At 31.9% G+C, this 15,445-nt stretch overlaps 1 protein-coding gene across 1 annotated transcript in view; it reads left to right on the top strand.

Annotated features, from left to right (window-relative positions):
• LOTGIDRAFT_111687 (hypothetical protein) overlaps window positions 1–15,445 on the top strand; it is a gene marked incomplete at both ends in the record, with an annotated part of 50,837 nt that overhangs the window by 2,804 nt on the left and 32,588 nt on the right. Inside the window, one exon of the mRNA XM_009049787.1 lies at window positions 1,314–1,372. Within this exon, the coding sequence (XP_009048035.1) occupies window positions 1,314–1,372 (59 nt within the window). The remainder of the gene's footprint in view (window positions 1–1,313; window positions 1,373–15,445) is intronic.

The raw sequence follows: 15,445 nt of genomic DNA, 5'->3' as shown, positions 1-15,445 counted from the left end.
ATAATATGGTTTGTCTACTTTAATAACCTTTACATGCCATAAGTAAACACAGATCTAACTGGAATGGTTTCTTTAAATAGAATGTTTTTTTTTAATTGCATATTTTTTTACAAATGTTTCAAAGTGATTATCCTTGACCCAGCAAAAATGTGAATTGTGTTGAGAATATGATAATAGTAGGATATTTCAGGTTGTTATATGCTGTTTCTTACATAGCATCAGTACCATACTAGAGAAAATAGAACAATATAATAATAGATAGACAGATTGGCATACTCTCAACATGTAGTCTATAGTGCTATTTTTTTTTACCAGTACCTATATATTCTTCACTAATATACATACAGTATACTATACTGTTTATTCGACTACTTATTGCATATTTAAATGTATTTTCTTCTTAAGATTGCAGTTTGAAAATATAATCTAGAAATAAAGAGTTGGATTCAAGGTTAGGCCAACATAGTATTTATGGATTTTTCCAAAAACAATTTCCTATAATTGCCGACTATTAAATTAAAATATTATATTATCCCCCTGGGTGTTTATGCAAAGAACTAACTATTTGTCATCATATTATACAAGTGCATTTCTTGATGCCTTTGATCTTTTGGTAATGGTACAGTATAAAAGACCTTGGAAGTTTAAAGAATCTAACTATGGATCTTGAGGTTAACAAGAAAGAGCTTAACTCTAGACATATTTTGTATATCTTACACAAATTGGCATGGAAATGTCTACCATCTTCATGATTTATTCATCAATTCAGTAATTACGGATAATTGGATGATAAAATTATTAAAATAATGCCATGAATATGAATAAGGTAGATATAATTGATATAATGTTTTGTGTAATTAGTATTGTAAGCTATCTGACCAAATAATTACTAGCAAAATTAAGACAATCAATTTTTAAATGTTTTCCTTCTGCAAACAAAATTGTCTACAGATACCTTTGATTATTTTCATCTTGTAGGTAAGGTGTTATTTTTCACCTGGTTCTAGGCAGAACCTCGTGGCATTGGCATTTACAACTAGGTTGACTGGAATAATGAGGATTTTGACTGATTGAGACAACAATTTTTTTCAATGTAACCAAGCAAATGATGTCCATAATCCAAACAGATAAACACTCTAACCAACTGTGCAACAGAATCTGGATCTGAAGTCAATAATCCCATACATGTCATTGTTAATTAAGTAGCCATTAAGGTTATGCCAACAGACATCTAACTGACACCTACTGATACTGCTAATTTACCAAGGTCTAAATATGACCAGCTATTTATTTAGTATTGATTATATTTTCAGGTTGGTCTGGTATTTTTATTGAGTATAGCATCATTAATCATCTACTTTATAGATGCCACGTAAGTTATTTTTCCTATTCAATTGATATTTTTTTTCTTCTGACAGAAAATGATTCAGCACCAAATCTAGGAGTTGAAAAGTTGCTACACAGGTCATTACATCACAGAAAATCATTATAAATTCTAATAACTATATCATACAATATTACCTCCAGAGAAAATCACAATCTTACATAACTTTTTCTGTGAATTGGGGAGATTGATAGCATCAGTATGCATCATTCTAATTCCAGTCAATTGTATGTGGTTGTTGCAACTCTAAGACTAAGTATTTTATGATGTTGCTATTTGTGAGGGAAATCCCACAGGAATAAGAAATTGACTGAATAAAAAAAACAGTAATGACCAAATGACCATGTTGTAAGAATAACAACAGAGATGTAGGTCCTTTCACACAGATTGGCCTTAGTTATTTACATTTTCATGGTCATTCCAGTATAACGGTGACTACAAGTGGATTGACTGACATATTGAAAACTGTCATCAATTGTATGAAATAGGAAATTATTCATGACCCAAAGTTTTGTCATTTGCATCTACTGTGTGCCCATCTACTTCGCATCCACAGATTTGATTGTCTGAAATAATGAGAACCAATCACCATACCATGGAACTCACAAATCACTTAGATGTATTTAACATTACTCTGGTTAAAATAAAGAGTTTTGAAACCTGTATTGTAGGAAGAACTCTGGTCATTTGGATGTAAGTCAAGAGTCTTCATTGTTTAGTCAATTCTCTTGCTTTGATGATGTGCTTATAAAATGTTATTTAAAATGGAATTTTAGTTTTTAACATGTTGCAGATGTCTCGGTATTCAGACCTCAAGAGAAATGGACGAACAAAAAGCTGTCTCTATCGTTTTAAATGATTTTGTAGTTAAAGGTCATAATGGTCATTAAATAGCCAGCTAATGTGAAACATTAAATGTGTTTTGAACATGAAATGCGAACATCAAGATAGATAGTTTTGAAATAAGAGTTAACTTTCCAAAATTTAATATGACACAGTTGTGCTTAGTAAAAACCTACATCATGTTGGACTGTTCAAAAACCTTCAATATCATGTTCTACATTTTACATTAAGAAAGAAAAACTGATATGAGCTACATTTTTTCAACATGCTCTTATGGGCCAAATTGAATTTACAATGGATTCCTGAACAATATACAAACTAGGGACTTTGCAAATGTAGCAAAATGCAAAAGACTCTGAAAAAAATCAACCTTCTACGATAATTAGATCACGCGCAAGAGCTGTCTAAAGTTGAGAAGAATTCTTTGGAAGATTGTTATAACGGAAGTAGACAGACCTCAAAAATGAAAGTATCAGAAGATAGCCAAGGTCAATGACATTTGACATTGAAAGGGAGACGGTCAAAAAAGGTCAAGGTTACAAGATAAAAGTCATCAAAATTTTTAAATATATACGGCTATAAAACCGGAAGTTGAGATAGGACAGCAAATATAAAAGTATAAATAGATAGCCAATGTGAATGACCTTTAATCCTACAAAAATCAGGGTCAAAAAAGGTCAAGGTCAAAAATTGAAAATTTTGAATTTTCAAAAGCTGTTCCTTTTTTTGAACTATAAAGCTGAAACAATCGAACTTCCAAGACAACGTGGCTCAACGGATGCAGTAATTGTATGCAAAGTTCCATTTTGAACAAATGTTTACGTTGCAAGTTATGTCCCTTGCCAAAATTGTCAATAATGAGTAATTTAACCCGGATGTGCTAGGCCCACCTCAATTTCTTTTGCATAGGTTAATTGATATTCTGAATTTTAAGTTGTGTTCCAAATTTAAAGCTTTTACATCATACAGGTCAAAAGATATAGGTCAACAAGAGTCAATAAAGGTCAAAATAGAAAATTGAAAATATGGAAATTTCAAAACCCGTTCCTTTTTTGGAACTATAAAGCTGAAACAATTGACCTATTAATACAAACTGGCCAAAATAATGAGATAATTGTGTGCAAAGTTCCTTTTTGAACAAATGTATCCTATGCGAGTTATGCCCCTTTCTCAAAATGTAAACAATTAGTAATTCAACCCGGATGTGCCACACCCACCTCAACTTTTTTGTCATAGGTTAATTCATATTCAAATTGTCTTGTTGTGTTCCAAGTTTCAATGTTCTACATAAAATAGGTCATAAGATATATACACACCAAGCTCAAAGAAACAGAAATATTGTAAAAAAAAACTCAAATTTGAAAAATTCACGAATTTCAATTTTGCTTTAAAAAACGATTGTTATAAATCATTTGAAAGAGCATGAAAAGCACATTAAGAATCCGAAAAAATTAACCCTCTAGGTTAAATAGGTCACGTGCTAGAGCAGTCCAAAGTTGCGAATTTGGCTGTTTTCGGACAGCTATAAAACCGGAAGTACATGTCGGAGGTCAAATGTCAAAGTATTAACTGATAGCTAAGGTCAATGACCTTTGACCTTATGAAGGTCAATAGATTATCTATTCTTCCATATATTGAACTGTGGCACTTCCGGTTATGCAAAAAAGATCCAAAATATATTTATGCACATCGTCGCCTATATCTAAGGTTCGTGAATGTTGAATGGTTGCTGCAACTATTGTAGACTAAGCTCAGGAAGGTGTGTAAAAATCGAAAAAAAAAGAAAAAAAAAAAAAAAAAGAATTGACATTTCGATAACAAACTGGGACTTTGCTGAAAGCAAAGTCCCACAAAAAAAAACTAGAACTGTTCTAATAACAGTACTGATGCATGGGGGGTTACGACATTCAGGTACATACGAAGATAGTCTTTTCTGCATCTCTAAATGCAAACATGCAAAAGTGCCTGGAGTTTAAAGTATATTGACTAGGAATAAAAGAATGTTTGTCAATTAATAAAGACCAAGTTTCATGAAATCCGGATAAGAAATAAGAAAATTGGTAATGCGCATGCACACAACAAAAATTGGTTATTTCCATTGAATTTATAATTGGTTTATACACACACATAGCAAGTTCGGATAAGAAGTAAGAAAGTTTGTAATGCGCATGCGCACAACAAAAATTCGATAATTCCATCAAATTTAGAATTTGATTATACACATACATGCCAAGTTTGATGAAAATCGGATAAGAAATAAGAAAGTTGGTAATGCGCATGCGCACTAAGCAAATTCGATTATTCCATAAAATTTAGAATTTGATTATACACATACATTCCAAGTTTGATGAAAATCGGATAAGAAATAAGAAAGTTGGTAAATTAAGTGGAGGTATGCCTTTAATGTGCTTCCGTAAGCTTAACTTACAGTATAACACGGTGAAAGTCGGATAATAAATAAGAAAGTTGGTAATGCGCATGCGCACAACAAAAATTCAATATTTCCATCAAATTTAGAATTGGATTATACACATACGTACCAATTTTGATGAAATTCGGACAAGAAATAAGAAAGTTGGTAATGCGCATGCGCATAACAAAAATTAATATTTCCATCAAATTTATAATTGGGTTATACACATACATTCCAAGTTTGATGAAAATCGGTTAATAAATAAGAAAGTTGGCAATGCGCATTCGCACTACGCAAATTCGATATATCCATCAAATTCAGATTTCGATTATACACATGCATACCAACTTTAATGAAATTCGGATAAGAAATAAGAAAGTTAGTAATGCGCATGCGCAATACGCAAATTCGATATATCCATCAAATTTAGAATTGGATTATACACATACATACCAAGTCTGGTGAAATTTGGATAAAAAATAAGAAAATTGGGAAATTAAGTGGGGGTATGCCTTTAATGTGCTTCCGTAAGCTTAACTTACTGTATAACACGTTTCAATCCATCCTAGAACCTATTTATATAGTTTAACTGGACACAAAACATTTTAAAGAAATATAAAAGGGAGGGTGTCTTTAAAACTACTTAAACTTTGATTTATATTGGGGTTGACAGCCAGGTTAATCTAATTAGCCAATTTATCTAATACTAGTCCCATGTTAAGTGAATGGGGTTTTGAATTTGCATGTAAGGCATGCATGTTATATATCATTGGAAAGCGCAGGAGCTCAGCATTTTGAATCCGGCAGAATTATTTCTCTACCTCTATTAGGGCACATGTGAGGGCGCTTTAAAGATGCAGAATCAACTTTCAGTGACACCCATAAAACCGAAACCACGTGTTGGACATAAAAAATATTAGCATCATGTAAAAGCTGAAGTCAATAGTAAACATTAATGTAAATATCAACGGCATCCGAGGCCAACTTCCTTTGATAGACGCATTTAAAGATTTATGGAAATTGCAACATTTCCTTTAATGTGACTCTGACATCATCAAATACCACATGAATTGAAACCATTTAATAAGTGCATTAATAATCTGAAAGTGGTAAGGTGCTAAATCAATTAGGGTTTGAGATACAGCACTGCAAAAATGCCATTTTGACCATATTTAGACCCCTATAAAATCAGAAGTTGTTGTTTGACCCCAAAGGTCAAAAGGTCATGAGAAGGTCAAGGACAGCCTTTATCACCATAGTCAATATAAAGGTCATCAAAGTTCAAGGTCATGAATTATAAGCCTTCAAAAAAACATCAAGTCGTACAAAAAAGGCAAAACCGAAAATCAAAATTATGCTTCCCATTTTTTGTAGACAGACATTAAACGTATCGTATGACACAAAAGTTATGCAAATCGGATGATAAATGGCCTCTGAAAAGCAATTTCTGGAAAATGAGGCAAACCAAAATGGCGGCCCTACATGTTACTTCCGGTGCGATTTTTTTAGTTAAATAAGTTTGTATTAAGGCTGGTAATATAATGCATATTTTATTTTGGACATAACTCAATTTCACCGAAAGTGATACCACCGGAAGTACTAACATCGAAACCGGAAGTGATAAAATTTTTTTGAATGTGTGCTTTTATTCCGCTATGCTGGCAGTCTACACCATGTGAGTTTCAAGTCAATCCACCAAACTACAACCGAAATAGTATTTTCTGCTTAATTAAGGCAAAAAAAAGTATTGAACGAATTTTCGAAAATCAAAAATTTTCAACTGCTATCATTTGTCCTTTGTTACAAGAAATACGATGCAGAAAACCCGATCAAAATCGGTTGATAAACACGCCCTCTAGAGTCCATTTTCCGTTTGTTGCAATTTTGCGTAATGTTGCTCAGAAAATTTTCGTTTTACATTTAAGCTGGGATTAGCCACGAGTTACGAAACGCCACGAAGCCAGTTTTACCCGTACATGTTGCTGTTTCCGAGAAAACCGGCCTGCATTGGACGAAAAAAAAAAAAAAAAAAAAATCAGTACGAAAACAAAGCAGGGCGTTCGCTTCCGAACGCCCTGCAACTAGAACTGTTCTAATAACAGTACTGATGCAGGGCGGGTTACGACATTCAGGTACATACGAAGATGGTCTATTGCAATTATTTTATGTAAATACCTTTCTGCATCTCTAAATGCAAATATCCAAAAGTGCCTGGAGTTTAAAGTATATTTACTAGGAATAAAAGAATATTTGTCAATTAATAAAGACTAAGTTTGATGAAATCCGGATAAGAAATAAGAAATTTGGTAATGTGCATGCGCTCAACAAAAATTCAATATTTCCATCAAATTTAGAATTGAATTAAACACATACATATTCAGTTTGGTGAAATTCGGATAAAAAATAAGAAAGTCGGTAATGCGCATGCGCACAACAAAAATTAAAAATTTCCATCAAATTTAGAATATACACATAAATACCAAGTTTGATGAAAATCGGATAATAAATAAGAAAGTTTGCAATGCGCATGCGCACTACACAAATTCGATAATTCCATCAAATTTAGAATTTGATTATACACATGACATGCATACCAAGTTTGATGAAAATCGAATAATAAATAAGAAAATTGGCAATGCGCATGCGCACTTTGCAAATTCGATAATTCCATCAAATTTAGAATTTGTTTATACACATACATACCAAGTTTGGTGAAAATCGGATAAGAAATAAGAAAGTTGGCAATGCGCATGCGCACTACGCAAATTCGATAATTCCATCAAATTTAGAATTTGTTTATACACATACATACCAAGTTTGATGAAAATCGGATAAGAAATGAGAAAGTTGGTAAATTAAGTGGAGGTATACCTTCAATATGCTGCCGTGAGCTTAAACTAAAATATGACATGATTCAATCCACCTGAGAGCTTAATTTTATACCATAACTGGACAAAGATAATTATTAAGAAATATAAAAGGCAGGGTATCTTTAAAACAACTTAAAATTTGATTTCTGTTGGGGTTGACAGCCAGGTTGATCTAATTAGCCGATTTATCTAATAATAACCCCATGTTAAGTGAATGGAGTTTTGAATTTGCATGTAAGGTATGCATGTTATATATCTATAGAAAGCTGAGAATCTCTACATTACAGAATCGAAAGAATTATTGCCATATCTCTATTAGGGACCGAGATAGAACACTTTAAAGGCTCAAAATGGTCCATATTTAGACCCCTGTAAAATCGGAAATAGGTATCTGACTCCAAAGGTCAAAAGGTCATCAGATAGACAAGGTCACAAATTATTATCACAGTAAATATGAAGGTCATCAAAGGTTAAGGTCATGAGATATACGCCTTCAAACTTTGAAAAAAACAATCTGATCGTACAAAAAAGGCAAAACCGAAAATCAAAATTATGCTGCCTAAGGATTGTAGACAGACATTAAACGTATCGTTTGACACAAATGTTATGCAAATCGGATGAAAAATGGCCTCTGAATAGCAATTTCTGCAAAATGAGGCAAACCAAAATGGCGGCCAACATGTTACTTCCGGTGCGGATTTTTTTAGTTTAATAAGTTTGTATTAAGGCTGGTAATATAATGCATATGTTATTTTTGACATAACTCAATTCCACAGGAAGTGATACCACCGGAAGTACTAACATCGAAACCGGAAGTGATCAAAAAAATTTGAATGTGTACTTTTACGTCTCTATGCTGGCGGTCTACACCACGTAAGTTTCAAGTCAATCCGTCCGATAACAACCGAAATAGTATTTTTCGATTAATTTAAAAAGTATGCAACGAATTTTCGAAAATCGAAAATTTTCAACTGCTATCATTTGTCCTTTGTTACAAGAAATACGATGCAGAAAACCCGATCAAAATCGGTTGATAAACACGCCCTCTAGAGTCCATTTTCTGTTTGTTGCAATTTTGCATAATGTTGCTCAGAAAATTTTCGTTTTACATTTAAACTGTGATTAGCCACAAGTTACAAAACGCCATGAAGTCCGTTTTCCCGTACCTGTAGCCGTTGCCGAGAAAATCGGCCTGCCGTAGACAAAAAAAAAAAAAAAAAAATAAATCAATTCGAAAACAAAGCAGGGCGTTCGCTTACGAACGCCCTGCAAAAAAAAAATCAATACGAAAACAAAGCAGGGCGTTCGCATCCGAACGCCCTGCAAAAAAAAAAAGGAATTGACATTTCGATAATAAACTGGGACTTTGCTGAAAGCAAAGTCCCACAACAATGGTCTTATCAGTAACCTGTAGTCAATCAGAACAACATCTGTATGTATAGTTTGTAAGCAATCATCGACAACATTCCATATTTACTTCCAACATATTCATTTCTTCAATTTCTCCAAATTTATGGGAATGTTCCACAGTGGGTGTGTACAAATTGCAATAATACAACATTATCTTTTACAATTATCATGGCTGACCCTAATTAAAAGGTGTGGTGGTGACTATTGAGGTATAAAATGTTATCCTGACCTGACCTAAACACTAAATTTATAAAACTAATTATCATTATTGTATTTCATACAGATATAATGTACACACAGCTTTTCAAGAGATTTTGCATGGAACAGTTCTCTCCAAAGCCAAATGTATATGATTTTGTCAATCAAAACAGCTGAAAATATAGAGACTGTGTGCTTTCGGCCTCTTTTACATGGTTGTTCAATGTAGCTAAATATTTTTTTTCTGTAATAGAACTTACATGATTTTAATTGACAGATATAGATAAATTATGTTACAGATAATTGATGAAATATATTGTTTTTATATATCTAATATAATATATATTAATCAGAATTCTGTTATTTACTAAAGGTATATTATAAAGGTAGAAAAAGATCGATGCAATAAGATAATATTTATATAACTAGGTCATATTCTGACATTTTAATGAAACAGGTGTTGGGTTGTATTATTTTATATTATATAGTGTTATTTTCAATAATTGACATTGAGCCTACTCATCCTGTTGTACTATTGTTACATATACAGTCAGAATATTAAAATCATTATACCCAATATATAACTGTCAATTTGGGATCAGGAGTCCTAGATATAACTGATGATATCTATCTATATATGACATTTGGGGTCCTCAATATAACTTTTATATTAATGTGGCTGTAACTTTTGTGATCGGAAGATTTAGATATAACTAGATATGAATCTAGATATGACATTCAGGATCAGCAGTCCTGTCAATATGAATCTATCTATGACATTTGGGATCAGCAGATCTAGATATAACAAGATATGAATCTAGAAATAACATTGAGAGTCGACAGTAATTAAGGTAAAACTGTCAATATGAATGTATATATGAAATTTGAATCAGCAGTCCAAATATAACTATCAATATGAATCTAGATATGACATTTAGAATCAGCAGTCCTTGATATAACTATCAATATGACTCTTGATATGTCATTTATTATCAGCTGTCCACTATCAATATGAATCTAGATATGACATTTAGAATCAGCAGTCCTTGATATTACTATCAATATGAATCTAGATATGACATTTACAATCAGCAGTCCTTGATATAACTATCAATATGACTCTTGATATGTCCTTTAGTATCAGCTGTCCACTATCAGTATGAATCTAGATATGACATTTAAAATCAGCAGTCCTTGATATTACTATCAATATGACTCTAGATATGACATTTAGAATCAGCAGTCCTTGATATTACTATCAATATGAATCTAGATATGACATTTAGAATCAGCAGTCCTTGATATAACTATCAATATGACTCTTGATATGTCATTTATTATCAGCTGTCCACTATCAATATGAATCTAGATATGACATTTAGAATCAGCAGTCCTTGATATTACTATCAGAATGAATCTAGATATGACATTTAGAATCAGCAGTCCTTGATATAACTATCAATATGACTTGATATGTCATTTAGTATCAGCTGTCCACTATCAATATGAATCTAGATATGACATTTAGAATCAGCAGTCCTTGATATTACTATCAATATGACTCTTGATATGTCATTTAGTATCAGCTGTCCACTATCAATATGAATCTAAATATGACATTTAGAATCAGCAGTCCTTGATATAACTGTCAATATGAATCTAGATATGACATTTAGAATCAGCAGTCCTTGATATAACTATCAATATGACTCTTGATATGTCATTTAGTATCAGCTGTCCACTATCAATATGAATCTAGATATGACATTTAGAATCAGCAGTCCTTGATATTACTATCAATATGACTCTTGATATGCCATTTAGTATCAGCTGTCCACTATCAATATGAATCTAGATATGACATTTAGAATCAGCAGTCCTTGATATTACTATCAATATGAATCTAGATATGACATTTAGAATCAGCAGTCCTTGATATCACTATCAATATGAATCTAGATATGACATTTAGAATCAGCAGTCCTTGATATCACTATCAATATGACTCTAGATATGACATTTAGAATCAGCAGTCCTTGATATTACTATTAATAGGAATCTAGATATGACATTTAGAATCAGCAGTCCTTGATATAACTATCAATATGACTCTTGATATGTCATTTAGTATCAGCTGTCCACTATCAATATGAATCTAGATATGACATTTAGAATCAGCAGTCCTTGATATTACTATCAATATGACTCTTGATATGTCATTTAGTATCAGCTGTCCACTATCAATATGAATCTAGATATGACATTTAGAATCAGCAGTCCTTGATATAACTGTCAATATGAATCTAGATATGACATTTAGAATCAGCAGTCCTTGATATAACTATCAATATGACTCTTGATATGTCATTTAGTATCAGCTGTCCACTATCAATATGAATCTAGATATGACATTTAGTATCAGCAGTCCTTGATATAACTATCAATATGACCTTAGATATGTCATTTAGTATCAGCTGTCCACTATCAATATGAATCTAGATATGACATTTAGAATCAGCAGTCCTTGATATTACTATCAATATGACTCTTGATATGTCATTTAGTATCAGCTGTCCACTATCAATATGAATCTAGATATGACATTTAGAATCAGCAGTCCTTGATATTACTATCAATATGAATCTAGATATGACATTTAGAATCAGCAGTCCTTGATATTACTATCAATATGAATCTAGATATGACATTTAGAATCAGCAGTCCTTGATATCACTATCAATATGACTCTAGATATGACATTTAGAATCAGCAGTCCTTGATATTACTATTAATATGAATCTAGATATGACATTTAGAATCAGCAGTCCTTGATATAACTATCAATATGACTCTTGATATGTCATTTAGTATCAGCTGTCCACTATCAATATGAATCTAGATATGACATTTAGAATCAGCAGTCCTTGATATTACTATCAATATGACTCTTGATATGTCATTTAGTATCAGCTGTCCACTATCAATATGAATCTAGATATGACATTTAGAATCAGCAGTCCTTGATATAACTGTCAATATGAATCTAGATATGACATTTAGAATCAGCAGTCCTTGATATAACTATCAATATGACTCTTGATATGTCATTTAGTATCAGCTGTCCACTATCAATATGAATCTAGATATGACATTTAGTATCAGCAGTCCTTGATATAACTATCAATATGACCTTAGATATGTCATTTAGTATCAGCTGTCCACTATCAATATGAATCTAGATATGACATTTAGAATCAGCAGTCCTTGATATTACTATCAATATGACTCTTGATATGTCATTTAGTATCAGCTGTCCACTATCAATATGAATCTAGATATGACATTTAGAATCAGCAGTCCTTGATATTACTATCAATATGACTCTAGATATGACATTTAGAATCAGCAGTCCTTGATATTACTATCAATATGAATCTAGATATGACATTCTGAATTAACAGTCCTAGATATAACTATCAATATGAATCAAGATATGACATTTAGAATCAGCTGTCCTAGATATAACTATCAATATGAATCTAAGTCTTTAAATATAAATCTGTATTTGACATTTGCGATATTTCTTTTCTATTGTCTGACTTTAAGCTAGTAGAATACAATATGTAGGCTAAGGCCTGACTAGGTATTTGATATATTATTTTAGACTTGAATGAAAGCCTACAAGTCCAGTATAATGTTTTGAATTGGAATGTGATTGAAAATGTGATTGTCTGGAGCGCCAGTGACATCTTGACATTCATTTAGTTTAACTACTTATAGTTTGGGTAGTGCAGAAGTAGGAATTTGTTTTGGTTTTTTGGTAATGATTTCCTGTCAACGTTTATCACACAAATTTTAAATAATTTAATAGAGCTTATCAGTATTGATTTTGAATTCCGCATGTTTTTATATCTTTTATCTTTATCAAATATTATGGAATCAACATTTATAAGTTGGTCTCTTATTTTGAACTGCTTTTGAGGGGTAGATCAACCTGAACAGACAATATTAGTGTTTTAGGATTCTCCTTCAATAGATTTGTTATTGTAGATGGTAAAAACTTCGTATAGGAATGAAATGGAAACAAAATGATTTCATCAGTTCAAGTGCTAAAAATACAACCAAATATTACTATTTATTGGTTTGTGGATGAGTTGAAGTTTTTTTTCTATCTGTGAAGACCAACTTTGAGAATAATACAAAAAAGATTCAGTTTATTGGTGTGCACATTAATCTCTCTTACTCTTACTTTCTTTCTATCATCAATCATTTATTTATATCATTGATTTTAACTACCTTCCGATCTAGATTTGTAAGACTTCATTAGTACCATTCAAATACATAGCCATTGAGAATTTATAAGGAACCTTGCTATTTTAAATTAGTTTCTCTCTCTGCATGAATTTAGATGACTTGTTAATTTGACTGCATGCTTCTGAAATCATGCTTAAAACTCACCAATGAGTCAGATACAAAACCTGTAAATAGACAATCATGTGGAGATGAAATACAATCTTATTAGTTTGTTTGTCTCAGCAAACTGAAATATAATAGAAACATTAATTTGGGGAGGAATCATATGAAAGCCAATTTCCCCAGGTTTGATTGCTGCTTTTCCCAAGTTGTAATGTACATTTCAATGCTATATATTTATGTATTAAAGATTCAAAATTTAACTTGAAATGCCCTCTAAGTTCAGAGCAATTTGTAATGAATTATGTTACATGTAATTTTGATACTAGAAAAATTGTAAAGGAAATGCATTTTGTCTAATCGTTGAGTATTTGTGCAAACTTTCATAGACTTCAAGGCCCATTACATGCAGTATTCATACAAGGAATGTGTTCTATTTAGACCTAAGAAATCAGACCAATTGACTAATTTACTGGAACCAATAGAAGCATATATTTCATTCTCTTTCATGATTATTCATTACCATGGAATGAAATAAGTAATAGTGGAATAAGAAAAATAGCTAAATTAATCACCACAAGATAGTTAGAACTCTACTGAGTGATAAGATCTGAATAGAAATAGAAGCTAAATCAGTTAACCTCAATGAATTAAATTGAATGATTTATTCTGATCAGAGGCTGATATGTCTATTAGTGGTTTCTCATCTATTCATCATTTCATTGAAATCAACCAGACTAGTGATATTATACAGGCAATAAGATATATTATTGTAAAACCATTTATATTTACTTGTGGAGTGGAGGTGGCTGCAGTGAGTCAGACACCTGCTCACTAACCACCCTCAGTGATGTAGGTCAGTGGGGCTGGCATGGAAAAAAGTCATTTGGATGGGACAATAAACAGAGGTCACATGTTTCCTTTCACCTATCTGTGTCAAATCATACCAAAAATCTAATTTGTGCAAGATATTGTTGATTTAAACAAAGACACATTATTTAATAAAATTCTGACATAAACTGTCACCTCTATCCCCAACAAATTTTGATGAATTTTTACTAAGTCATGGGCAATAACTCAAATTCTGTTGATTGAAAAATTCAATCTTGAATAAAAATCTCATCATTATAAATATTCACACCAAATTTCATTTAAATTAGTTGAAAACTGTTGTCTCTAGTGTGTTCACAAACAAATTTTGACGCGTTTTTCATAAGTCAACGGCAATAACTTAAAAACCGTTCATCGAAAAATCGTGAATTTTTCATTCGAATCAGATGAAAGCTGTAGTCTCTATTGCGTTCACAAGCCAATTGAGGTCAGACGGACGGACATGGGTGACGACAATTATAATGTGGGCGTATAAAAAACAAGGAATTGAACATTTCTTTGAGACTAATCGGTTCAAATTATACTCAAATGGATATATGATAATACAACCCATTTAATGAAATGAAGTATAATTTTGTATTCTACTTTTCTAATAAAGTCTGGCGAACACATGAGCCATCAGCTCAAGCAGAATTCATTCTGGCACTTCTCCATCAGGCGATAGCTTCTATATGCGGGTAAATTTATGTAAGATTTTGGTCAATCGTGGCGATACACATTCGTAGTCATACAATTTTATACTTAATAAATGTTATTACTTCCCTTAACATTAATTTTACTTTTAACATATGTATTGTCCTTGTTTCCTCTACACGTAATATCTCACTGTTCGGCTAGACAATAAGAAATTTGATGTGAATTTAGGAAATTGTTATTCTGAAGAGAAAATTGTTGTAAATTGTGGGATAGATATAGCAAAAGACAAATTTATTGATTGAAAATGTAGTAGCTTCTTTCTTAAAAATGTCAACCCCTGTCGTGGTAAAAACAGTTTTAATGTGATCAAATCAGCAAGAAAACAGA

The sequence above is a fragment of the Lottia gigantea genome, assembly GCF_000327385.1.
Source record: "Lottia gigantea unplaced genomic scaffold LOTGIsca_14, whole genome shotgun sequence".
NCBI classification, from domain to species: Eukaryota; Metazoa; Mollusca; class Gastropoda; family Lottiidae; genus Lottia; species Lottia gigantea.
Note: the sequence above shows the minus strand (reverse complement) of the source record. Positions and strands in the feature narration are given on the sequence as shown.